The sequence below is a fragment of the Dicentrarchus labrax genome, unplaced genomic scaffold, assembly GCF_905237075.1.
Source record: "Dicentrarchus labrax unplaced genomic scaffold, dlabrax2021, whole genome shotgun sequence".
Classification (NCBI taxonomy): Eukaryota; Metazoa; Chordata; class Actinopteri; family Moronidae; genus Dicentrarchus; species Dicentrarchus labrax.
Genome location: NW_026136722.1, coordinates 10,367,434 through 10,395,005, shown reverse-complemented (window position 1 = coordinate 10,395,005; position 27,572 = coordinate 10,367,434). Strand labels below are relative to the sequence as shown.

Here is a 27,572-nt window from a genome sequence, read left to right as displayed (position 1 = left end):
AATATCCAGCCAGCAAACATATCCATATAAAAAAATGTGTTGATGAGGGAATTGGAAGTCCAATCTTCCTGATCACGGCAGGTGTGTTTGGAGTTGAAGCTGTAGGTGGGGCAACCATGATTTCCTGACCCCACCTAACACTTCTCCTAAACTCTACCGAGCCTCCTTGTGCCTGTCTTGTCTTTCTCCATTTCTCTCTGAGTGTGTCCGACCTGGCAAGCTTCCTTCTCTCTTTGTTCCACAGTGACAGTCCTGATGGCAAATTGATTTCGACTGTGTGAGAACAGACATACAGACAGACACAGACAGCTCCGGATAGCACAGGGGCCTCTTCCTCCCCATCTTTCCCCCTCCACTTAGCCTCCCTCCTGTCCACTTATCTCCACCTCTCCTCCCCTGCCTCCACACACACCCCTTCTCCAAGTGGAAGAGGCCAGTTTCATCCCTCCTTTCTGTCCTCTCTTCCTCCCCGGGTCCTTCCTTTCCTCCTTCCGTCCGTCCTGGGTGCTGCTGCTGGTGGTGTCGGTGTGGACAGTAGCGGTTGGTGGGTGGAGGATTGCGTTGAGCGAGAGAGCCAGAGCGGGGCCTACCTGCTCGGCATGCAGCGATATGGACTCTGAATACTCTATCTCTGATCACAGTCCACCATCACGGACTGATCTCTCAAGAGACTGCCTTTGCTACTGCTTGTCTTTCATGCATGTACATGGTTGTGTCATTTTGTCAAACTAAAGGACATGTTCATGTACTGTACAAGTGCCAAAAGACTTCAATGTCATTGTACTAAAGCCACTGGCTGAATGGCCTTTTTAAGCACACGTGGGCCCAGTATTATCGAGTTCCCACCCAACACACACATGCTAAAAAAAAAAAAGCTTTGTTCAAAGTAAGGCTGTGCAGCAGATTACTATGTTTCTGTTCTGAGAGATCCCGTAAGTCGCGCTGTGCTTCCTTGTGTCAGTGCTACACTTAATTTTCCGTCCAGAGGGTGTGTGTGTGTCATATTTGCCTTACTTTGCTTCTTTTTTTCTATTAAACACATACTTTATGTGCAGTGAAGCAAATCTTCAAATTGAGCTTCAAGAATATACAGTATATATATCTCTCTCTATATATATATATATATTTAAATTGTTTCCGTCAGTCCACCAAATTGCACTGTATTATGATCATCGCAAAAACAAGTTTTCACATCAATTTCCGATTAAACTTTCTACCCTCAGCCCCAAAGAAACTGTCTTTTTGCCATTCTTGGCTGAACTTCCTGCCAGAATTGTCAGTTTCAAATAAAATGCGTCACTTCCAATATAACCTTCAGTTTGGTCTTTTTTCTGAAGCTACAGTGAGTTTGGAGGGGTCTTCTTGATCTTCTGTTTGAGTATCCTCAATACCAGCTGTGAATTCGTTTTTAGGTTAACTGACCACGGCTTTTGCAGCTCTCAGTGTTATTTATGATTGTATTCCCTGAGTGGCTATGTAGGTTTTGGTCTTTTCTTTTAAAAAATTATTGTCCTTGTAAAAAAAAAAAAAGAAGAAAATATTGCCAGAAACAATGACTGAACTACTGATTAGTTGAAGTGTTTATCTTATGCATGCTGTGGAGGGCAACCAGAAAAATGTGATACTGAAAATTGACCTTGAATGTATGGTGACTTTTTACAAAGGTATTCTAAATAAAACATATCTCTATATATTAATAAACAGTCTGGTCTGACGCGAAATCTGTTCTGTCAGTAACAATGGCATTTTCAGTTTTGTTGAACATTTTCCTTGTTTCAAGTCATGGCTCTGAACTGATCCCCCCCCCCTTTTAAATGTTTAAATTAATTCCTTTTTTAAAACGTCCACCCTTGTGTCAATCATCTCAAGCAGCATGCAGTTTCATCCTTACCCCTCCCCCAGTAACACCCATAGCATCGGTGGTGCTCTCTGTGTCACTTAAAAAACAGAAGACTGTCAGTGTGTGTGGTGGTGTTGTGTACAGTGTGTGTATTGTGAGTATCTGAACTCTGCCTGCCTGCTTATCTTTCTTTTTTTGGTTGTGTGTTTTGATATATATTTTTGCCTTGTGTTTGAGTTGTATTTAGGTAATAGACGTAATAATGCAGACACAACTTCAGAACACCTGCCTGTTGATTGCATTGCATTTACATTACGTAGTTTAGGGTTTGAAAAAGAGCATACAGTATACGGCATGTTGAGCATGAAGTGTGTACTTCTGTTTTCCATCCCTCATTTCAGTTACAGTTCTTATTATCAGCCTACAGTATGTTCATCTTGCACCAGACTAACCAGCAGTGTTGTTACAAAATGTGACCCATGCATGATCTGAGAGGTGAGCCATTCAAACCCAAAGGTTCTCTTTACCTTCCAGTTTGGGTCCAGAATTGTCCCGGTTCTGAGGGAACAGGACCTCCGTAAGTCACCAGCCTCCATCTTTCAGCCAGCCAATCACTTTTCTCCTTCTCTCTATCTCTATTACTGCCCTCTGCTGTCATTGGCTGTCTGGCTGCAGTAGGATGCTGGGAATCACTGGTCTTTTCTGTCCTTTGGCCTACATGGATGTGGCAGCATTTGATTCTGTCAGTCCAGCAGGTCTTGGGTTGTAAAAGAATAAATATTCTTTTTATTTTCTTTCTTTTTTTAGAAAAAGTCTGTGTGTATCACAATATCATACAAAGGAGACACTAACCCTGCATGTGTGTCTATTGCAAGCTATTTTTGTTATCTTTTTTTTCTTTTCATATTTTACTAGAATTTTCTCACTACATGCTTGCTAAAACTCACAGTAGATGCTGCAACTGTTTGCTCAGCTTACTATAAGAAACAAAACTATAGGAAGGATAATTTATTCTGGGTGTGGTTACGTAGTTGACCATGTATCTCTCTAAATTTTGTCATGTGTTCAACCTAACTGTCACTGTTCCTTGTCTCACCCCTCCTCTCCCCACAGTGACCGTTCCTTGGAGGTCTACCTCCGGCCCACCTTCATTGATGACCGATCTGCGCCCATCTTCTACTAACAGCCTGCTGTCCTCTTTTGTCCACTAATGGGCCCTTTTTTAAGCGGAGAAACATTGGCATGTTTGTATAATGTTATGACAAGAGGGCCCAGCAGTGTGACTTGAGGGGGAAAAAAATCACCTCAAGGAACAAGTTACACTACACTAAGAATCTAGTTTCTTTACCGTGTAAATTCACTCGGAGACTTTCCGGTTAATCCTCGTGATGTTTTGCGAAAGGCTTTCACAAACATTGAATGTCTCAGCCTGAGCATTCAAGTGCAAGTGTGACAATAGATTTTATTAGTTATTTAGATCCCACCAGTTGTGGATAAGGTATGGCTAATAGGTTTTACTTGTGATGCCGTCACATTCTTATTTATCTGCACTTCTACTATGGGATTTCTTTTTCTCTTCAACACTATACACTGTAAATTTCATTTGAGGATTATTTACATTAATGAGCAGTGAAGGCACACTCCGCATTAGCTGTTTAAGTGAGGCTTGAGGGTGAATAGAAGATGGATGATTAGTTTTTAGCGCATCACTGTAATATGCACTGAAGACAAAGTGTAGATTGGATACTGGCACAGATAGCTAGAACTGGACAGTTGGTGAGTAAACTATAATTCTGCTTTTGTTAAGTGATATAGTACTATATATTTACTAGTTGTAATACAGTATACCCATATTTTCAATGTGGGAACTGTGCCTTCTACTTTTTATTAAAACATATGCTTCATGCAGCATTGACCCAATCATCCTGTAAGGTGGTTTGAGGGCATATGCATCACAGTTCAATATGTATTTTTGATATTCCTGAAAATAGTTTTGTTTTGCTTGTAATGTTTTTGTTTTGTTTTTGTTTTGCTTAGCAAGCTCCAGTACAGTGCAAACTCCACCAAAATATTACAATAATTTTTTGAACTGCTGTTCTTTCCTTCTCTTCAAGTTTCAGTAATATCTAAGCTTCCAGATAGCTAAGAGATGAAATAAAGTACATGCTTTTTATTTTTCGCTTTGAGGGAGTGGTAGCTTATCAGATAAGGTACAGTATTATCATGGCTTGTGATCATTCATTCTCAGTATTATACACTCATCTGGGAGAAAAGAAAAAAAAACAGGAATTTATCTACAGTATGATGTGTGGGAATAATAGTCAAAACTGTATGTGATGGAAAAGCAATAATGTGTATGATTGTGTGAATGAGCTAAAAGGCCTCTTACACTGCAATAAATCAACAGTTGCTTCATGAGAATTCATTTTTCCATGGATGAGTCATTTACACTGAGTGATATGATCAGGCTTTTATTACGCAGCAAGTTTCAAATGCATTTTTTACTTTTATATAGCTTTCATTGTCCATTTCTCACTTTTGTCCCTGTTTGTAATATATCTGTACTGTACAGAAAGTGCATATAAATTATCTGTCCAAAATAAATCTAAATGGGCATAAACTTCATACCTTCATGTGTTTTGTTGTTTCATGTATTTTTCGCAGAGAATTGCACTCCTTTGACATCCCTGCAGATAAATATATCACAGACACAAGAAGGGAAAAAGTATCTGGATTTATTTGTTTGGGATAGTACAATAGCAATGAGTGAGGGGAAAAATGGAAACAGCAATGTTGTTACTACCGGTGCACGGAACAGCCCACCTCACCGTCTCCAAAGGTGTCTGCCACTTTAGCCAATAGGCTTTGTAATATCTCTTTGGCAAATTTGAGAGACTGTCATCCTGGATTGCATCTTTTCAAATCGTACAAAAATACTAGCAAGGTTTTCTCTTCTTGCAGAACTTAAAGGGCAAGGTGAGAGGAAACAGAATTGGCACTTTGAGCTACAGAAGGATAGAGAGGGGGAGGGAGCTGTCGATACAGCAGTAGTAATTCAAGTCAAGCTACCTGCTACATGTTGATAAAACATTCATACAATATGTGAGATATGTCATATTTTGAATGTCTTTTTTTCTTTTTTTTGTACACCTCAGACCCGAGCATTCAGCACAAATGTAATAGAATACATTATGTATGAGAACATGGACAATACATAGACGTAGAAAAGATGCATAAAGATGATACTGACATTCAACATTTATGACATGACACCGCTGAATTGTGTTGAAACGCCTCTCTATCCCTTTGGTGTCACTCTATTGCTGATGAAGTTAATACAAACCAAGCTAATATGCCACAAAGTAAAGTGAATCTGTAGCTGGCACTGTGGACACAAATAGGGAACCTCACGTTTAGATATTTCATTCCGGGGTGGGGAGATGTAGAGCAACAAAACCATCACTTCTACAAATAAAGACCCAGTTTAGCTATACAAAGTGCTTCAGACAGATATGGTAACTGTAGACATATATTATAGGTCACTGTTAACCAGAGTGAGTGGTGGTGATAATTAAGGAGTGAACACTGTATTATGTTTCCTTTAAGATAGCACACCGAGTTCCGTCATCGATATGAGTTGGAAATGACTTGGATGAAGGGACAAATTAAGTTTCAGCACCTCTATCTTCAAACACCATCACCACCACCCACGGCTGTTAAAAAGTCAGATTATGTGTTTGGAAATCCACCACAGCTTTCTTCTTATGTGACAATCAGCAAGCAGTGTTCTCTGGCTCCAACAATGAGAGCTGTAACAGTCTTTAAAAATGCCAGATCAAGGGTAAGCAGATGGACCAAGGCAGCCAACGAGAAGAGTAGCAATGAAGCTTGTCATTTCAATAGTTTTTCTCTCCTTATTTTTCTTTTTCTTTTAAATTAACAAATTTAATGACCCGTAAGGTGACCAAAAGAAATGTATGCTGCATTGAACAAATAAGTTATTATCATATACTGCATGTTAAAACTAATATACTGATGATATCTATTTATGCAAACGATATGATCTGACAACTCTCCTTGTTGTCTCAGTCAGGTTGCCATACCAGCAGCTATCGTTCTTTCTTCACAAAATAAAAAACAAAAACAAAGTGTGCAAATCATTGAGGGTCTTCCACTACAATATGAGGCACTGTCTCATAAAGGGTCACCAGGGTCAGATGCCCCAAACATTGATAAAAAATAAAACTCTGTAAAACATCTAGATATAATAATGCTGCTTTTCTGGGTCAAGAAGGACCAGGACTCATCCTCTTCCAGTCAGGACCAGGGGGCACTCAATCTTTTGGACTATCTTCACTGCTCCCTGTTGGAAACAATTGAAAATAATAAGTATTTTAGCTTTCATTGTAAGAGAGACAAATCAAACGGCTTAAAGTGATACTCTTGACAAATTTTAAACTCTAACTGAAATCACACTTAGTCAGACACTTTTTTGCAGTCAAAAATGTATTACCCATTTCATTTTTATAATTATTGAAAAGACACCCCCACACATGCATCTAAACAGAAAAAAGTTATGTTTGCAGGTACATTAACATGCTGTTGTATTGTGCTGCAGCTAGCTAATTAGATATCAACCCTCCAAACCAATGTTTGGTTGCTTGTTCATATAGTAAGTTTGTAAATTAGACAAGAAGGAGACTTTAGCAGAAAAGCTAATGTGGGTTGTTGTTGAACGTCTGCTGCTCTTGTGTTGTGGCTGTGACTGTCAGTGTGACCGTCTGCTCTTCTTATGATAGAACGCTGACATTACTGCTTAGGGCACGCTTGATTATAAATGAAGCAATTTGATTGGCCATTTGGAAGCAAGTTCTCTTGTCTACGTAGACAAGCAACTAACAGTACTGTGACAGATTAATGCAAAGATCATGAAATCTCATCCCTTCTGGTTTCTGAGATTAGAGATTAGCACAAAAAAAAACAAAAAAACGTAATTTTTTTTTTTTTTTTGGCCTCTAAATACTTCGGATCGTATTTTCAGTGCAAATAAATTGACATTATACATGTAGTCCAAGTATGAAAGACAGTTAATACAGACCTGTTGCTGAGGCCATGTGGGGGTCGGAGACATGTGTGATAGAGAATCGTGAAACCATAAAACGGTTAAGTGCTACAGCGGCTGGTTTAGGAGCCTCAGGACTGTTGGAGGTGGATGTGGGTGAGGACTTGGGCTCAGGGATTGTGTCAGGTGAGGGCGTGCGTGGCTCAAACGAGAGGTCATCTTTCAATTCATATTCTCCACCTGAATGCACACAGATACAATTACATTTATTGTGAACAATCTGGGATAATTCAACAAGGATGTAACATTTTATGTCCTTGATTAGGCATGAGATGAAATGAAAATTACATGTCACAATTATTCTGGCCAAAATAAAGTGAAGTAAAGTGAAAATATCGTGAATGGCAACATTCAAGATATTTTCACTTTACATTTTGTTAAGAAACAAACATTTTGATTGCATAACAGATGAGACAACTCAGACCTTCTTTAGTTTGGAATCCATTCTATTTCCACACATACTGTTACATTTTTTGTTGTGGGGGATACAATGGGCAAGCTGAGCCTACTGCCACTGTGACAGTCTTGTCAATGACTGGAAAGATGCAGCTTCCCCTTGTGGCAATTTCAAGTCACCTCTGAGGATATTTATCCCAATAATGGAATTCACCACAGTACACTGGAGTGTTTTTTTTTATCACAATACATGATAATATTATATACCATTCCATTCTTATCCTTGACAAACCCACCCTCTTCTGAATTGTTTCCATCTGTTTCTTCAGAAACACAGTATGTTTCACAGGACTGAGCTTTAAGTTCAGCTTCAGGTTCAGGGTCAAGTTGCAGCAGGTGGTCTGAGGTTTTTTCCTCTGAAGATTCCTGCTCACTGGACTCTGCTCCTATGGAGAAGGCGAAGTCAGCCAGCTCTCCTGTGGGGCTCTCCTGGAAGTCACAAACAAATATAGTTCACACATACTCTAAAGCAATAAATTAATCTAACCGATGAAAAATACACATTGCACAACTTTGACCTAATAATGTGTCATACCTGGTCAAAAAGGAACACTGTAACATCATCAAAAAAGGACACCGCTTTTTTCTTCCTCTCCAATTCGTCACAGAAGGACTGGGTGAGCAGGGTGGGCATCTTCAGGAGGCTGCGGAGGTGTCTAGCCCTGCTGCAGTCACTTACCACCACTGGCACTGTGGTGAAATCCTCCTCACTCTCCTCACTGTCTTCATCTTGAATGTTGTAGGTCCGCAACTCTTCATCAGACTCACTGTCATCTGAGTCGTCTTCATCCTCTGCCTCCTCCAGCGGAGCTCTCACTGCTTCTCCGCACAGCTCCAACAATGACGAGGAAGAAGACAGGTCAGTATGATCGTTGGATTCTTCACATAAACTGTCCTGTGAGTCACATTCCTCAGCATCTATGTCCTCAAAATCTTCCTCATTTATTCTCACAGCCTCCCTTCTGTTCTCCGTTTCTTCCTGGACATGATTGAATTCGGGCAGCTCTTCCTCCTCTGTGGATGCATCACCATTTTCTTTTTCTTTGGGGGCTTCATCTCTGTAATCAATTATAGTGGAGTCAGAATGCAAAGACTGGACAGGGGAGCAATCTTCTGCTCTTCTGTTCCCCTCCTCATTGTTTCCTGAGGCCTCCTGGACAGTGGAAGAGGGTTCAGACCCAATGGAGGAATTAAGCTCTGAGGAAGGCTCCTCTCCTGAGTGCTCTGTGTCCAGCCCGAGATCATCATCTGCAGGGGCAGACTCTTTGGTGAGGCAGCCGCCCATCTGCGGAGGAAAGGGTGACAGCATGGACAACCCAGGGGTGGGAAGTGGATGGGGGGAACTAGGGTCAGCCTCTGAGAGATTCACCAAAACACAATTTTTGATGTGTCTCAGATTTGTTAAATGATCTTCATGGTTGAACTGCCTTTTGACAGAATCGTCATCTTTGATAGAGCTCAATTTCTCAGCAGTGAAGTTACGCGGACCTGCATAGACCTTTCTGCCTTCCTCTTGAGGACTCCTCTCATTTTCAGCATCATAGTCAGAGAAATACGCTGAATCCCTGTATGGGTTCTTATCAGTCAGGCCCTTTAAGTGTAGCTCTGAAGTGTTTGTGGAAGTGCAGACCCCTTGGCCTAAACCCACCTGCAGAACTAGTTCAGGTTCTCCACCAAGCCTTGGGCTCCTCTCACCACCCCGGGGATCTCCAAGCTCTTTGAAGATAAACTCTGGAGATTCGTTGTTCTCTGTGTCATAGCCACTGTCCAGGGATTTGGGTAGGACAGGGGTATTGAAGGGATCAGGACTGAAGGCCTGATCACAGGTGCTTGCCATTGATGAGGACAGGTTAAGGGTGTCTACAGAGTCAGAAGTTCTCTCTGGATTCTTCAGTGGGCTCAGCTCTTCATCTTCTACCTCAGCATAGTCCAGGTTGAAGTCAGCAAAGATCCCTGACGTAATATCCGTGATGTCATCATCATCATCCTCACTGTAGTCACCAAGCTCAGCTAGGCTAATGCTGGAGTTTCTGACCCCGACTCCACTGTCCAATGCTCTGCTACTTTCTGATGTCTCTGGATAGTTTAGCCTCTTGTCCCCTAGACCAACAGAGATTCCTGCAGAAACTCCCTCCCAGATGTTACCTCTCTGCTTGACTGATAAGGCTCCGGTTTTACCAGTCTGAAGCTCATTGAAGGATGGGGACTTTATATAGCTGGCCTCAGGTATCATCTTAGGCTCAGAGTACAGTCTCTCTCCATTAAGCAACAATTGCTTTTCGTATTTTCCCTCAATTTTCCCACCCTCTGTACTTCTGGCATTAATAATACTTGAGCTGGTAAGAGAATTTCTTAGATTTTCTGCAGTTAAGTTCCTTTCCACTTGAGTGGCAGATTCCTCTCTTTCTTTGTGATATAAGTGAATGTATGAACCTAATTCAGTGGTTTTGCTAGCAGCATTAGAACCATAGTCTTCTCCTTCTGCTTCAGAGGTGCCACAAGACCTGGAGCTGTGGAAGGTTCTGGTGGTGGCCTTGGTTAAAGACCATAATTCGTTTGTGTTAGAGTGATCAGTATATTGAAGGTCCAGATAGCCGTCATGCCCACTGGCTGTCTGCCTGCTGTCAAAGCTCAAGCTATTATTGTTTGCAGAATGGTTTGAAGTCCAGTTAGTGGGCTCTCCTTCAGAGAAAAGGTCATCCTCAATGTCTTCACCTCTTCGCTGGCCCACCAGCATGCCGTCGTCTGTCCCTACATCTATGCTAATGTGGTTAACAATTGGTAGTGTCTTTCTGATGGGACCTATCATATTATGGCAACTTTCATTAACTGTGCTACGACCTGTGCTCGCTTCAAGGTAGGGATCGCAAAACCCTAAGCTGGGGCTGCTCACTGCTTGTGACAAACTGCGTGGGTTTTCTAAACGCCCTACTGGATGGACAAGGTTTGATCTGGACTCTGGCGATGTGTCCAGTTCAGACAGAAAGGATTGACGGCGTGTTGTGTATGCTGATGACTGTTCACAGTAGACCATGTCATCCTGACTGGATGAGAAGCAGTTGTGCGAGTGGCCTAGCTTTACAGGACTGGTGCTGGATGCCTGTCTCAGCAGTGGCTCCATGGTTAGTTGAACAGTGGGGCTTGAATCAGAGTCATAGGCAGTAGACTTAGCGTTGTCAGCATTTGCCCAGTAAGCACTAGGTTGTGCCAAGGATGAACCAGTCCGACTCTCAGAGGACAATCTGCTGCTGCTAGCTTCCAGTCCTGGGCTGTAGTCCACTATGCTGTCATCCAGGTTAATGTTACACTCTACTGGTTCCTCTATGCGAATGTAGTACTCGCTGCTGACAGAGGGGCTATGGGCACTCAACACTGGGACCACACCCGGGTGTTCAGGTTCAAAGTAAGATGGGGATATGCCTGAGGTCAGGCTGTCAGTCTTGCAGCCCCCTGAGATGCTTCCTTTGCTTGAATAGTAGATATCCTGGTAATGAGGGTTCCCCTGGCCCAGTGGCCCACTGGTGGAGGAGGAGCAGTAGGGCTGCTCAGCTCTGGCCTGCTCCCACTTGTACTCAAAGTTGAGACCATGACTGGTCTCTGTGACAGTGAGTAGGTCGTCCCCTGTGTCAGAGTGGAAGCTATCAGAGAAGTGCTCTAGGAGGGGGAAGGAGGATGAGGCAGAGGAGGCCAGCTCCACTGCTTGAGTTTGTTCTGCACTGGGGTCGTCAGCTGAGGCAGGTGTAGGGGTCAGGTTCAGTGCTGTGGATGTCGCTGTATGGGAGGTGCTACCGAGCAGGTTGGGTCTCAAGGCATTCCAACGTTGTTCAAAGTCTTCCTCAGCCTCACTGGAGCCTTTGGCACACAAGTATGTGACCAGAAGGTGCACTTCCTCACTGCTGGGTCTCAGCTCTGGCTGCAGCCAGCAGAACTGCATCACCTCATACCTGGATGGAAATGACAGAAAGAGGAGAAATTATCAGATAAAATGTTTTACGTACGGAGAGCAAAAGATATGCAATATAAAAGAAAACTTTCGAGGCAACACCTAGTTATAGTTTGACAATAGCCAACGACATATAGAGTGTAAGGAGGAGGTGCAGTGTAGATGCTGCTGACATAGATGTTTACATTCCTCCTTGTGTGTGTGTGTGTGTGTGTGTGTGTGTGTGTGTGTGTGTGTGTGTGTGTGTGTGTGTGTGTGTGTGTGTTGCTACTCAGTGTTGGTTCCAAGCACATTTAATTTAGTGAAGAACAATTTTGAAAAATAAATAAATAAAACAATGTTTGGCTGGCATCCCAGGTAAAGATGAATGAGGTAATTCAACTCTGGTCAATGCCAAGGGGATCATAAATAATACGGAATGTATTGATCATCTGCCCTTGCTAGCAAAGAGAAATATTGCTACAGTGGACTGGTGCACCATCATAAGCAGAAACCAATTTTAAAAACAGGACCCACTGCCTTGTTAGAAATTAATTGGTCAGCAAGACCTGAAGGCTTAGTAATGTTTAAAATGTATCTTATGTGTATTGTATCAATACATATAACACTGAGTATCAACCTGTGCATGTTTATTTACATTTGTGTATGTATTCTGTGTGTGTAGGCATGCAACTATGTCTCACCAGCGCTCAGCCAGGGGGAATTGGAGCTGGGGTTTGGGTAGTTTGAGCTGTTGTTCCTTCACAGCATATGTCAACACCTGTCTGTCAGAGTAGTGTCTGTACGGCTGGTTTCCCAGCTCAAACAGCTCCCACACAGTCACCCCCAATGACCTGGAACAGGCAAAGAAATCATTAAGTGTGTTGACCAGACATGGCCATGTTCCATTAATTTCATACTGTGACCTTCTTTATTATATGTCACAAGTATATTTGTGCTGTACACATATTTCCCAAAGAGTTTCCCAGAAGATAACAAGAAAACACAACACGTTCCTGGATATGGGCTAAAACTGTAAATGTTGTTAGGACTAGTTTTAGATGCATCAACTCTCAAATACAAAAGAAAGAATTCTAGAAATACAATCCACATATCAAAATTAGAGCACTTAATTCCCATTTATACATACTACACAAAGAAAATAAATGTTACAATTGTAGTAATATTTACTGTTTATCACTCTTAAAATATCTTACCATATGTTGCTAGATTTTGTTTGATCAACGACCAGCAGGTTTCCATGGACCTCATCTATGAGCTCAGGTGCAATCCAGCGCAGAGGCACCCAGATCTGGTCTTGTGTTACATAGTAATCATCCTATAGGACAACACGACAAAATAAAAAAATATTTGAGTACTGATAGGCAATAAGGTAAAAAGTAGTCAATGAATAGTCAAAAGACAGTCTTACCTTGTATCGGCTGTGAGAAAGGCCATAGTCTCCAATCTTAACTGACATTTCTGAAGTAAGCAAGCAGTTTCGCAAAGCCAGGTCACTGTAAAAACAAAGGAAAGTGTTGTTTAAGATCAAGATTCAAGATTCAATTTATCAGATTCTTAGTAGGAGCGACAGAATCGTATGTGAGGGACAACATTGTTAAGTTAGAGTAGTATCTGGTTATTTTTCTTGGTTATTTTACTTTTTATCAACATTTAATCAAAATACAATGGCATTCGTAGAATTGTCTGGTTACTTTTCCAGGCAACTGTCAAACATGATTAAATCATAGTTTCTGAGTATGAAACTCTGTCCTTACTTAGATTTTTAAATGAAGTTTTCAGGGGATTTAAAGTATTGCAGCATTGTTTTATAACTGATACTTTAAATTCTAAATGGACTGTACTTATATAGAACCTTTCTAGTCTTTCCACTATTTAAAGCGCTGTACACTACATGCCACACTCACCCATCCGCACACATTCATTCATTCATACACTATTGGCAGTGGCAGCTCATCAGAAAGAGAAACTAAGGTTTATCTCCATTCATACACATTTACACAACTTGGGGTTCAGTATCTTGCTCAAGGACACTTCCTTGGAGCTTCCTGGAGCTTCCTTGAAACCACCAACCATCTGATTAGGGGACAACCCACTGTACCTCTGAGCCACAGCCTCCCACAAACATTACAATTTGTACCACTGTTACAGTATAGTCAGTATATTATTGTTATCATTATGTATACTATGCAAAGTTTTCTTATATCATATATATAACATATCACTAAATATTGGATGTGACATACTGTCAATAAATAGGTCTCACTGCATTATGATTGTCCTGTGTAGCCACAGAATTGATGAAAGCATATGATAAAATGTGTACAGTATAGTATGATGTACTGTTTCTTCTCTACTGGCCATGTAAAGACACAGACTAAATTAAGTCACTTTATTTAATCTCACCTCCTCCACTAACAGGGAGCTCTTTCGCCTGGCAGCCACTGATTGGTTGCTATGGCAGCCACCACATGGCTGCGAGAGGGGTTCGCCCCCGGCAACAAAATCACTGATGCTGGAGTTTGTGACACTACTCAGGCAGCACCAGGATGTTGTTGCAGGGAGAGACCAGCAGGGGGCGCACAGTACTTTCAGGTGGATTCCTCCTTTCTTGAGAATTGATATTGATGAAGGTAAATAGAGGTGAACTGACTAGACATACTGTACCTGTGTATAAAGTTGTATTTGTGGAGGTGAAGAAGCCCTGAGGCAATGTCACACGCCATTCGCTGGAGGATCAAAGGGTCAGGAGTCTCAGAGTCAGCCACACGACAACTGCGCAGGTAGCTCTTCAGATCACCCTGAGAGGAGAAAGGTAATGAGGTTGCTCTGACTGTTTATGAATAATCCAAAAAACAATTCACAAAGGGGATAATGTGGTACGTGGGAAGGACTGAACAGATAGAATTGGATCATCAATAAGTGTCCCACCAGAGGGCAAAACTCCATGACCAGCAGATAAGGAGTGACCTCTGAGCACTGTGCCAGGCACTGCAGTAGGGCAGGGTGCTGGAGGGTTCTGGCAGAGGAAACAGGATTTGAGTAAGTATGAATCAACAAAGGCCATACAAATAATCAGATCATTAATTTACGTTGTTTTATTGCTATATGATGCTATTTATGGGCTGAAGGGCAGTGATGTGTGAGAGATCACCCCATCTTTCAGCTCACCGGTATGGCTGCACCTCCTCCAGGAACTGCATCTGATCCTGGACACTGGCGCTGGCCTTCAGCTCCTTCACTACCACCTGGGTGGTGCTGAGGCCCGCATTGACTTCACCCAGCAGGACCTGAGAAGTATACAGATAGGAAACTCTAGGAATGTATACTATAATTTTTACTGTAACAAAGTGCATCAACAAACAGTTGCAAACTGAGAAAAACAAACAATAAAAAAAAAAAAAAGACATGACAAAGAGACTGGTGCATGACCAAATCATGAGCATGTACTGTACATTAAATTGTGAGGAATTCACTGTGACTGTGAATTTCAAAATTTCTCCCATGGAATAAACACCCTGGCACAAGTGCCAAAGATTAGCCACGCTAGAATGAGATCATCATCACATTACCCTCGCATTCCACACAGAGTAGAAAGGACATTGAAGTACAGTTGAAATGGTTAAAGCAAGTAATTATGAGTGCAAGAGTGGCATCTCTGGATGCAAACACTTTATGTGTGTGTTTGTGTGTATGTTTGTAAGAACAAGAAAGCATGTTTTACCTTGCCAAACCAACCGTGTCCAATCTCCTTTAGATACAGTAGACTATGGCGGCCAAGGTCTGATGATTTCAGAAGCTGGACTGGAAAGAGCAGTCAGAAAGACATAGTAATTAAGGGAAAAGAAAGAAAAAAAGAAGGATAAGTAAATTAAATAAGATTCTAAAATTTGAATAGAAATGGAGCCCTACAAGACAAGAAATCACTACAGAGTTAAGAAGAGATAAAAGCAACCTCCTCTCAGCCAGACAATAAATGTACATTTCCCTAAATAAATAGTCAATTAACTAAAGAGGAGAAATCGCCTGAAGGCAAATAAACCCAACTTATATCTACACGTTCAAGGAAGCTTCCCACCATCACACAAAAGTTCACTACAGAGGCACACCACAATTCCAAAAAAATTATACTTAAGTCGTGCACAAATTCAAATACCTCCATGGATCCTCATATTTAATGAACGGAGATGATGATGGTGAGTGGACAGATGATGATGCTGGCGGAGCAAAGGAGCGGCCAGCCACTCTGAGCACCGTGATAGGGACTGAATCCGAGTCCCAGGCAGGGATGAAGTACTGGTTCAGAGTGTGAGAACCGAGAGCCCATGGCCCCAGCCCCAACCCCAGGCGTCTTAGCCTCATTGTGTGTATGTGAGAAAGAGCCCACGGTCGCAGTGTGTGTGTGAGAGAGCCTCGGCAGGATTTAACCCTCGGAGCCCTCACACAGCTGAACAAGCTTGCCACGCTGCCTTTTCCTCATCTCCACCGAGCTCATTCTCCAACTGGGACACACACAAACACACACACTGTCCTCGTCTGGAGCTCTCCAGCTGTCGAGCAAACACCGAAATCCTTGGTTCCTATACAGACTATGTTTAAATCTACAGTGAACTGAGCAAGAGAGAAACTTCTCACGGACCAGTCTGCCGAAGGTTCTGCGAAGGAGATCTGGCCTGGCCGCTGAGATTTTCTGGTCATGGATCACGCCTGATGTGACCGTCACGCATGTTGGTAGTGTGCCGTTTGACGCGCCAGCTCTGTGTGCAGCTTCAAGACACCCAGTAGTGACATAAGGCCCACATAATGCCCCCCTGTCACCCAGGACAGCAGCATTCCTCAGCCAAACAGGACACAATTACTGCTTTGTCAGATGCAGAAAAGACCTCTGTCATACACACTCACCACCCCTATCTCAAGCCTCCCCTCCCCGCTCTTAGGTCCTGGTGCATGCCACCACCCTTCGCCTGTCTCTCCTCATTCTGTCACAGACCCTTCACTGTATTCTGCCCATAATGCCAGTCCTCCACTGGTGCGTTCCATGGACGTTTCAGGCCAGCCTTATGCTCACCCACCGCCCAGCCGGCCTAAATCAGGGCCATTGTTTGGCCCGCTCACTCACACGCTCACGCTACGTCTCCTGGTACCCAGTGCACCAAACACACACACACAAGCACGCAAACACTTATATGCAGACACACACAAGGCCCATTCTCCACTGGAACGCTGGGCAGAGGTTGTCACGATGATAACAGACCCACACTTCTCCAACCCAATCCTCCCCGAGCCTCCACCACCCCTCCCTGCCCGAGAGAGAAAGAGAAATTAAGAAGAGGTATTATTCCAAATGTGGAATGTGTGAGCATAAGTGTGCATTCCCGTCCTACTCATGGCATTCCCAGAGAAGATGGTAGGGTCCAATGACACTGACACGGGATCGGTGGGCCTGTGGAATGATACACACAATCGATTCACTCACTTTGATGCATTGAGAACTCTGTGGCGGGGTTTGAAAGCTTTACATGACCTCTTGAATAAAAGATTAGAGCGTGAAAAGCAGGACTGTGAAATCAGTGGCAAACGTTGTACTGTGTGTTCACACAGATGTATAAGTGATGCTTTGCTCATATAGAATACACCATTCATGGTAAGGGTAGAAACGTTATAACTGGTGTTTTTGTTCAACATGCAATTACTAGGCTCATCGTGTGTATGCCAGTGTGGGGGTGGACAATTTATGACATGGGCATAATTTTAATATCTATGGAGGAGTCTGTTCAGTCCTGGACCTGTAGCTTCTTGATGCAATATGAGATCATCCCCTCAATCGTTTAACATTTGTGCATGACATGGGCAATTTTGTCAGCTATTAGCAAAGCAAATGGAAAGGCTGCAAATATTAAACATTCCCAGTATGTAAAGAAGTTAATATAATAATACAACAGGTTTTACTGTCTTTACAGAAGAACAGAAGAATGAGTAAGAGATCTCTCTCTGACTCAGTGAAAGGAGACATTCTCCCCCTTTCACAATCTCATCTCCTTTCGCCATTTATCCATTCCTCTCCCTGCAACACCTGGACCAATCATACAGCCGTAGCTATGGAGGACAGAGGGGAGGCTAGTGATTGGCTGCAAGCCCGAGGCTGCCTTGTCCAATCATTGCTGGAGCAGCTCACATCCTAGGATGCTGAGCCCCAACTCACCTCCCTTCTGGCTGAGCACAGTGCAGCGCAGACACCCAGTGAGTCATACAGGGAGAGGCAGTTTGAGCACCCAGGATCTGGCTTACACAGAGATTCTCACACACACACACACACACACACACACACACACACACACACACACACACACACACACACACACACACGTAGTTGTGACACACCACCTGCATGTACATACACATTTTAACAGGCTGGGTGTGAGGCACAATGGCCTGAAGAAAAACAAACAGGATATGACGTTGCTGGGAAGGATCATGGATATAGAATACAAATTAAACACAACAGCATAATATGAGCAGCTGCCGGATTATGTAAGTTTCAAGTAAATTATGAATAAATGTCACATTATATTCATGTTGATTTAATGTTGCATGCATTTACAAACATACATGGGACCCCAGAAATAATGCACACTAGGCCTAGGTCAGATTCCTTCCTCTCCAGTGGGCTGCAGTTTTCACATACAGTATGCATCGCAGCACTGCAGTAGGTCTATTTCTAAAGGCGTTACACAATGGACAGATGTCTGTCTCTTGTTGAGACAGAGGGCAAAAAAGAAGAGACATGTAATGCGAGATAACAAATGAAAGAGGCCGTGTCTGTTTCAAATAATGTTGACAGAATGTGCTCAGTTTTATCTCATCCAAATCAACAAAGTGAGTGATATGTACCATAATGTAATCCCACTATGTTCCATAGAGGTAGCAACCTTTCTTAATAGTATGTTACTGTGGCAGAAATCCCCTTTTTATGATGAGCTGGGAATTAAAGCAGTAGGTAACTTATGAAAACCATATTTGCCTTAACTTTCACTATATCCTGACAGTAGTCCATGAGACAGATAAATGAGACTGTGAAAAAAGTCAGGTTCCTCTAGCAGCTAGAGTCTAGCTCATAATGGCATTTGCAAGAATCCACTGTGCCTGAATGAAAACAACCAGGCACGGTGGAATCAGAGAAACCTGATTTTCTCACAGATAATCTGTCTCATGTACTATCGTCAGCATATAGTGAAAGAAAGAAAATTTCACAAAAGTTATTTTTATTCATTCCTTTTATTATTAAGTTACCTACTGAAGCTATAAGACTGATTGCTGACATATGAGAGCTGAAAAGAGAGAAGAGGAGAGAAAAAGAACGAAAAACTAAACTGAAAACCTGGTCATTAAAAGTCCAAGCAGGTATAACTTAGAGGTGTTATGTGTTTATGGTGTTGTTCTTACTGGATCTGCCAGGCTGCTTGGAGACAGGCAGGGAGACCTCCGTGAGGGGAAGGATGTAGACCTCGGGTCCATTCTGGGAGGAAGGCGAGGCAAGGGCGGAGAGATCTGCCTGGTACTCCTCTCCCTCAGTGTTTTCAAACTCCTGGTGCAAAGACACATGCGGGGATTAGTCATCCACTCGCAGACATCCTACCACTGAGACAGTAGGACACAATGGTTCAACTGTGAAGGCATTCAAATGCACCGAGGCACGCCCACCTAGCCATATACATAAGTCATGTACATTGTGGGGTGTATTATGTGAGTCACTGCTAAGACGCTGTAGAGGAACACACTAATGTGTGTGTTCAAACTGTATACACAAAGCCTTTCTTTATTTCGTTCTGTCTTTTATTTCTCCCTCATGTACACGCATATATAAACCAAGGTTCTTATAAAATAAAACTAAAATCAAACTTAGTCAAAAAAAGCTGCATTTTACATACTTTAAATACTATAAGTAAGAAAATAACAATAAAACATGACTTCACATACATAGTTATACATGGCATTTTTCAAACCCATGAGTATCATTCTCGAAGGATGTGCTAGTTTTGGATACTTTACCACTTGCATCATGTCAAACATATCTGAGAGGAAACACCAGTGTGCCGATTATTTTGAGCCACAAGATTTAAACTGTGCTCTATCTACGAGTACATTGTAAGTACTAAAAAAATATTTAATACACAATAATGCTGCAAAAATACATAAAATATCTGTAAATGTCTCCCGTTATACCACCACGCAACTGCAAAATCCTTAATTGCAGTTACATTCTCTACTGTTTACTGTGCACTACGACAAAGATACAGACATAACATTTACAATGTAAATGCTAAATGTCCACACTACTTTCAAATAAGAGCAAAGAGAGCAAGAAAAAAACTCTTGCTCCCTTAACTGCATATTCACCCCCCTCCTCCCTGCTAAGATGGATGAGGACGAGAGGGAGTGGAAAACAGTGACCCTCTCTATTTCCTTCCATATACACCACATCCCATATCCTCTGCTCTGTCTGTCTGCTTTATCCACACTACGCCTCTTTCTGTCCCTGGTCCATTGCAATGTCCTTGCTCTCTAATTGTTGTAGTGTGACCCTATAGCACACTATATGTTTCTGTAAACCCCCATACAGCACAGTATGTCTTAGGAGCGCAGATCTTAAATCAAAAGGTAAGTCGTATTGCCTAAACCATGTTCAATGTGACACAGCACACAGTAGGAAGGAGACACTCATGTAGGAAGGATACTCTGCCCATACGAGAGAACAACTTTGCATTGTCCTCTCCAATGTCTCTCCTTTCCTTCCTCCTGTGAAGTCTAAAAATTGGAACTGTCTTCACTCACCCAAATAGCTATTATTTTGTGCTTTTAACACATAGACATGGATCAACCTTCTAGCTTTACATGTTAAGAAAAATAACAGAGCAGTAGATGATATACAGCCAGAGAAAACTGTATATTAACAGTAAACTAGACAAATTGTATAATCTGCAGCATGAGGCAGATCACAAGGTAGATTAGCAGAGTATTTTCAGTACAAGATTTATGAGAGTAAACAACTTCATGAGCTCATATAAAACCTTCAGAGTCCTACATGTTCAATTATAATTGCATTTATTTTTTATTGTACGCCTTTAATTCTTTGTCTGCTTTGGAGACAGTGCAACTGTTTTGTTCAGCAGATGCACTGGTCTCAAACCTAAATCCAGGAGGATTAATTTACTCCCCTAACTCTGGGCTGTGAGTAGGCTTGAATTGTGTAAATTGAGATCGCATTTTCTGGAAATTCTCACCAAAACCTACTCTTTCCCTGGAAGAAATGCCTGTAGGAACCCCACATTATTAGCATGTGTGCCTCAAACTGCCGAAATAACGCCGAAATTGCTGCATGTGGCATAATTTAGTTTGCTGCCACTGCATGCAATTATAACCTCAGCATTAAATGTGGTTATACATTCCCATAAAGCCAATATATTAAAGATGCTTTTTAATAGCTGTAAAACAAGAAGTGAGGATCGAATGATTCTTTATAATGGATGTGAGTCCACTAAAAAATTAAATAATACAAGAAAATGTAAATAAATCCTACTAAAAGACAGATACTGAAGGTAACAATCGTTTTTAAAAATGGCTCCAAATACTAAGCGGGCCACATTATTAGTCTTCTATATTTAACACAAACATGGCCAGATAGTGTTACACACTGGACTTCAATCTCTTATGGTTCACAGACTCTCACTATAGTCTCAGCTGCCCCCTGTGAACACCAGCATATCAGAGCACTCTGTACAATAATATGAATATTATAGTAGAGTAATAAATAACTATTGCAATAAAAATAATAACATTTTACTGACACTAGTAACTGACAAGCTGCAATTATAATGATTTTCTATAGCAGACATGGAAAAATCAAAGTCTCCCCTATTTCCATTAAATATATCAGGTTCTCAAGTCAAAGCCCCTCTTAATCCTGTCCTGACAGTGTCCTACCACAGGAAGAAACATCCCACAACAATTCAATTCAACAAGTCAATCTTGTTAGCAGTTTCTAAGAATGTGACTATGTTAGGAAACCAGGCTGGCAATAGTGCTCTGCTCACAAGCACCCATCCATCCATCCATCCGCTGGCTAACGAACTGTTACCTATAACAAGCCTATCTACCACTTGCAGCAACCACAGAGGTAAAGAAAGGAGAAAAAGTGAAGAGAAAAAAGGAGGAAAGCAGGAGGGTGGGATAATATGAAATATCTGAATGGCTCATTGTGTGTGTGTGTGTGTGTGTTTGTGTGTGTTTGTGTGTTTTTACATGTGTCCTAAAACACCAGTGTGTATATAGGAATGTGTGTTTTTCATTCAGGAGAACCATCTGCCACTCTCCTCAGAGCGAAGTGTGAAAGCGGGCACCTGGCTGTGAGTCAGCGTTGCATAGCTCCCCAGAGAGCCTTCAGTTTAGAAAGCACTTAATACCCAGCCTCACACTACGCGCTCCAGTAAGAGCACCGCGATGGAGAGGAATAATGAAGCTTTTTTGGACGGCGCAGCGGTGCGATTTTGCAGTCCCACACGAATGCGCACCTTACAAGCGAGCTGCTGAGTGACGAGCTGGTGCCAAAGATAGGGAAAAAGAGTGAGAACCTTTCAACCATTATGTGGCGTTTGCTGCCAAACTCGGAGAGGAAGAATAAGATTTAATAGCTTTGAAGCTTAATGATTAAAATACATCAACCATTATACCAGCTTGCCTTTTCTGGAATTACAACGAACCATGATCAAGACAACAGGCACATATTTTATTTACATAACTCTCAATTTGTTTTAAATGGATGGATGGAAAAATAACGCTTCTCTCCAAATCGTTTTTCACGCACACACCAGTGGCCGCAAGCTACCACACAGGGTGCTTTTGGGGTTTGGAGTTCAGTGTCTTGCCAAAGGACACTTCAACTTATGAACAAGAAGAGGTGGGGATCCAACTGCCAATCATGTCACCAGTGTCCGCTCTACCTCCTGAGCCACAGCCGTCCCTTTCAGCATAATTAAAACAAATTTTCTGACAGAGAAGATTCCTTGCTACAGTTTGCATTGTTGTTATTATAATGCTTTCACTGCCTTTTTCTCAAATGAATACCACACATTTACTGTAACTGTCATATTACCTGTCATTATTATTTGTGGCCCAATTTGAGTGAGTCAGATCTCAGTAAAGCTACACTTTAAAATCCAGAATAACAAAAACTCGTGCCTGCTACTTTTGTCCAATGATTGTTAGAGTGACCTGGCACGGTGTCTCAAAAATGATTTTCTTTTTCTATCCCCACCTCTTTTATAACATATTAAAAATAAGATAAACCCAGCATACAGTATGTGCTAAAACATCACAGTCAGGGTGGCATAATGGTTCATTACTGTCACTTTGCCCTTCAGGTCCAGGGCAGCTGTAAGCTAAACTTTCACCCAGAACGCTCTGATGTCAGGCCGCTGTAAGACAATATATCTGCATGAATCAATAGTATCATATTGGTATGTTAACCAGACTTAAAGGGAAAGTATTATTCAACCTGACCCTATTTTCCCACGTTTTTGTGTCTAAGTAACTACTGGGGACAACAACTTTTTAAACTGGTCTAGTATTGAGCGAGAGTGCTGCAACCAGCAGCCATGAAATGTACTGCTATGTAATCCTTTGGGGCAACTATGCACTGTCAGTGTACATCCACTAAAAGTGCTTGTTTTTTCTACTGACAGGTTCACCTTGTTGTGTGTCTGACAGTGACAACATCATGGAAAAGACCCTACAAACTTGACGTTTAGCCGTTAAATCGCTCAGTTCAAGGAGTTGCTGGTCTACCGCTGATTCAATCAGTTAGTTTGTTTGTGTAAATGTGTCACTTTGGTGTTTTTACATGTTAGTTTGAACTCACTAACAACTCCCGTGTTCTGCGATGTAAAATTGCTGTTTTCTTTCTCTGATGCTGTTTTAGCAACTGGGGCCATCCTAAAGCAGGCCAATAGAAGGCAGAAACAAACCTAGACTCCTACTGTTCCTGCAGGTTATTAAAATACACTTTCACATAATGAGGCAGAGGCAATCTGGCGTGGGACAGACAAGACGTGGGCACACACACACACACACAGACAGACACACACAGACAGACACACACACACACACACACACACACACAGACGTAGGGAAAGTTGTTAATGATGGCTCATTAGTGACACTGTTATCCCTGCAGTATCTACCTACCACAGGCTGTTCCCACAGTTGAGTGTGAACACTGAAGCACAGACCTGACTCTTACCACATACATAAGCAAGAAACAAGCTTCTATACTCTCATCGTTTCTCCTGTCCTCTTTAGTGCCTTCTGCAGCTCTTTAAACAACAACAAAAAGCCAAGCATGGCTTTCATTTTATTATCCACATTATTCCTAGCTCCCATAATTTGCCCAAGGAATTATGGGGGCTAGGAACATTGTGGATTCAAATTGCAAAATGATTTGGATAAGCTATCTTAAGAGAAGACTCTACTGTTCAGTCGGGGTTGTAATTTATCCGTTCTCCAGCTAAAAAGTTAGAAACATTAAAATGCATGACCAAAATTAAATGTATTTTCATGCTAATGCCATAACACGAGCAGCATGTTAATGGGAAACTTTTAACGACAAGGAGCAGCCAGTGCAGCGACTCTGGGGTTTTTCCTCCCACTCCCTCTCCATATGCCCCCTGCCTGCTTCAGTCTCTGTTAGCCCTCATCAGCCGCTCAGTTCAGCGCTGATGTTTGACACAGCATGGCTGAGTCATGCTGGCAGCTGAAGGCAACACAGAGACAATGTGTGCCAGCCTGGGATGGGTAAGGGTACTCGGTTGCATCACTTGCATACAAGTAGGCAACAGTCCTCAGCAAAAGACTTCAGCATTTACAGTAAATGGTGATGAGGGAGTTGGACAGATCAGTACAGTGTAAGATCATGATCCTGATATCTCCGGAGAAGAAATATTAACACAGTACCAAGCATACCAAAACTTTTCTGCTTTCTGCTCATGAAATGTGAAGATTTGAAGCTTTTCTGTGTCATACATGAAAGCAACCAGAATATCTTTGGACTGCTGATGGGACAAAACGAGACATTCAAAGACGTTATCAATGTTTTCTGACATTTTATAGACAAAACATCAGATAATTTTTCTTATTATTATTTATATTTGTTTCTATTATTACTTTTTAAATGGAATTGATAGTGTATCTCAGGCCATTTGCTGGTAAACTTTCAATGTATCAAGTGAAGGACAGGAAGTTTGTTTTTAAATTGGCATTAAAATTTTAAGTGAGTAAAACAATTAATTAATTAATGAATCGATTGACAGAATGGGCAAATAATTATAAATTGAATTAATTTAATCAAACGAAAATGTGAAATATTTGCTAGTTTCAGGATTTTCTCTGTTAATCTTTGTAAATTGAATATTTTGGATTGTTTGACATAAGCCTTGACATAAGCCATAAAAAATCAGCATATTACTCTTAAAAAAAGAATCTTTAGATGCAGTCCGACATTATTTCAACCATTAATTTGGTCTTCATTTAGCGGTCTTAATTTAGCCTTATGTCTAAGTAATGGTTGCATAGATGAAAACAATAAAGCCTGCACACTTACTCACTGCCACATTTTTTTTTTAAATAATGACCATGTTTTGATCATCGTCAGGACATTCAGAAGTGTGCAGGCTTTATAGTTTTTTTCATTGAAGCTGTTTTCTGACAGCCTTGCAGCTAAGTGATGTGGGTGTAACTACTGTCCCTTCTAGAGAACTAAATTCCCTTCCTTCCTGTGAACAGTTTGTGCTCTATTCGCCACTTCCAGCAGGGGGAAGCAGTGAGCTCACCTTGAAGCCTATGTCACCCTTCTTGCAGCAGAGGCAGGCCAGCATGAGGAAGACAAAGGTGAAGAGGCCAGAGAAGGAGACAGCTACCACCGCCAAGGATGAAGGCCATGACAGCTCGCTCAGCGGAGCCCCATCTGCAACATAAGAGGATGATTGTGTTAAAAGGGTGGAACTGTACGGAGATCAGACGGCAAACTGCAGGGTCATACAGGAAATTAAAAACAAAATAGAGATAAAGGTGATTTGTACACACGCACACACACACACACACACACACACACACACACACACACACACACAGATGATTTACTGTTTTATTGGCAGGTCAAAGAAGGAAACATGTGATTCATCATTAGCATTCCTGTCTGCTCCCTATTCATTGCTAGTATCTGTGACTGAAAAGGAAACAGGCCCCTGTAGTTTAATTACACATACTTTGCACTCGGAGTGATGGTGGCTAAAGGTTTGATACCATCCATGAACTGCCTACCCACAATTACTGCCTCTGGAAGTGAGGTGGCTTGCTCATTCTCTCTCAATGTAAACTGTGATGAATGAAAATGCTTACTGCAAATCTATAATCTGCTTTCTATTTTTTCTGCGGTGCCCTGCAAAATCGCCCTCACAGCAACGTCTGTGATGTAAAATACAACCCGAAATGTATTTAATTGAAGTAACTGCTTTCCAGAACAATGCTGTTAAAGCCTAGCACACAATGAAGGGTAGTTATGTTTGAGTGCACAGCATTCTGAAAACGGTTTTGTGCTCGGAAAGCACACACATGGTCATTGTGTGTAATTATTGCTCCTTTGTGAAAGTTATTTGAGGTCTGTCATTGTCGTCTTGTGTCCATATGTGCAGCACACGTGTCAGTTTGTCTTTTGGCCTGTACTAGCTGAGGACAGGCCAGAGGGCCAGATGTCACAGTTTGGAGCACCTCCATATACTCTGATTTACAGTTTTAAACCTAATGCATGCACAGATGAAAGAAGGAAGACAGAGACACTGGGAGAGGTTATGACAGACATACAAAATACTAGTAATACCCCTCAGTATTTCTAGATACTCCATATCTACATGATTGACCAAACATTTGTACACCTGAAGCATTCAAACAACAAATGGTTCAGGGACTCAACCTCAATCAATCACGCATTAGTCACTTAAAGGTTATTTTACTCCACCATCTAACCACCGTCTGCATTAGCTGTCTAATGGGAGCGATGAGATCTCTACTGTAGCCTCTGGAGAAAATTTTACATGCACATATATCTGACCTTCAGTCATATTTAATGCTTTATAATGAGTTAATGGAGTATTGATGTGCTTATCTGCCTGTACGTTTTATTTTGGGTCCCATTCTGTTCACTAATAGTGCTGTCACAATTTTTAACTATGCTACCTTAAAGAGTACACTACTGTAATGTTCATTAGGGAGGAGGGATCGCCTGTTGTTGGAGCTGCTCTGGAATATTTCAATTTTAAGGGGTATTCCAGGAATTTAGTACTGAGCTTCCACACAGTTGAGTGACTTATGAAAGACAGAGAAGAGAACAATGTGGAAAAAAAATCCAAGCAGCAGAGGCTGAGCTATCCTTTTACGGGTCAACTCCAAAAATGCTGCATCCTACATTTCATTCAAATTCCCAACAAATACACAGGTTTTGTGTTAAAATGTCGAAGTCTCATGACCAATAAAATGAAACCCTGATAACATCACTATGACACTGTTAGTGTTATTTTCTTGAACTTTAGGCAACACCCTCCAGAGCCACAGACATTATAGTAATGTGTTCAAAGGATGAGTAACTGATCTTCATGTGTTCAATCGGTTTAAGTTTTTAGGTCTATAAGTTTAAGATTATTTTATATAATGTTAAATAACATTTGAAAACTTCAGACATACACATTTTAAGAAATGTTTTGGTGGTCGGAGGAAAGCTTTTCCCTTTGCATAGAAGAAAATCCATTGTTTCCCCCATGTTGCTAATAGAATCTTATTTAGGCATCTCTGTTCTGAGTTCTCACTCTCAACAGTTTTTCTCACAAAATGTATTCTTATAAAAACTTGTAACCCTAAAACAAAAACCCACTAAACCCATAGCTGAACTTAACTAGCCAACCACAGCAATCTGGCAGAACTCCCCCATCTGTCAGCACACCCTATTATGCCAGCATGTCTCCTTTTTAAATGCCCATGTCCCACGCCTCCAGTTATCCAATGTGGATGACATTTACTCTCATCCCCTTTCTATATGTGCTGTAAATTAATCTATTATAGCCTGTAAAGAAGCAATATGTCCTCACTTCAGGATCCTGTTTATTTCTCTA

At 41.6% G+C, this 27,572-nt stretch overlaps 2 protein-coding genes across 7 annotated transcripts in view; one reads left to right on the top strand and one right to left on the bottom strand.

Annotated features, from left to right (window-relative positions):
• baiap2a (BAR/IMD domain containing adaptor protein 2a) overlaps positions 1-4,465 on the top strand; it is a 48,404-nt gene extending 43,939 nt beyond the window's left edge. Inside the window, exons 14-15 of one of the 5 annotated variants that reach the window (XM_051387248.1) lie at positions 2,375-2,417; positions 2,954-4,465. In XM_051387248.1, the coding sequence (XP_051243208.1) occupies positions 2,375-2,402 (28 nt within the window). In that variant the 3' untranslated portion in view covers positions 2,403-2,417; positions 2,954-4,465. The other 4 variants (XM_051387246.1, XM_051387245.1, XM_051387244.1 and 1 more) reach the window with 4 other exon arrangements.
• Positions 4,466-4,555: 90 nt separating this feature from the next.
• aatka (apoptosis-associated tyrosine kinase a) overlaps positions 4,556-27,572 on the bottom strand; it is a 34,271-nt gene continuing 11,254 nt past the window's right edge. Inside the window, exons 2-14 of one of the 2 annotated variants that reach the window (XM_051387241.1) lie at positions 25,242-25,375; positions 18,805-18,946; positions 15,086-15,165; positions 14,533-14,651; positions 14,293-14,380; positions 14,029-14,162; positions 12,773-12,857; positions 12,558-12,679; positions 12,045-12,194; positions 7,954-11,362; positions 7,655-7,847; positions 6,939-7,142; positions 4,556-6,203 (exon numbers count right to left, since the gene is read on the bottom strand). In XM_051387241.1, the coding sequence (XP_051243201.1) occupies positions 6,175-6,203; positions 6,939-7,142; positions 7,655-7,847; positions 7,954-11,362; positions 12,045-12,194; positions 12,558-12,679; positions 12,773-12,857; positions 14,029-14,162; positions 14,293-14,380; positions 14,533-14,651; positions 15,086-15,165; positions 18,805-18,946; positions 25,242-25,375 (4,889 nt within the window). In that variant the 3' untranslated portion in view covers positions 4,556-6,174. The other variant, XM_051387243.1, reaches the window with a different exon arrangement.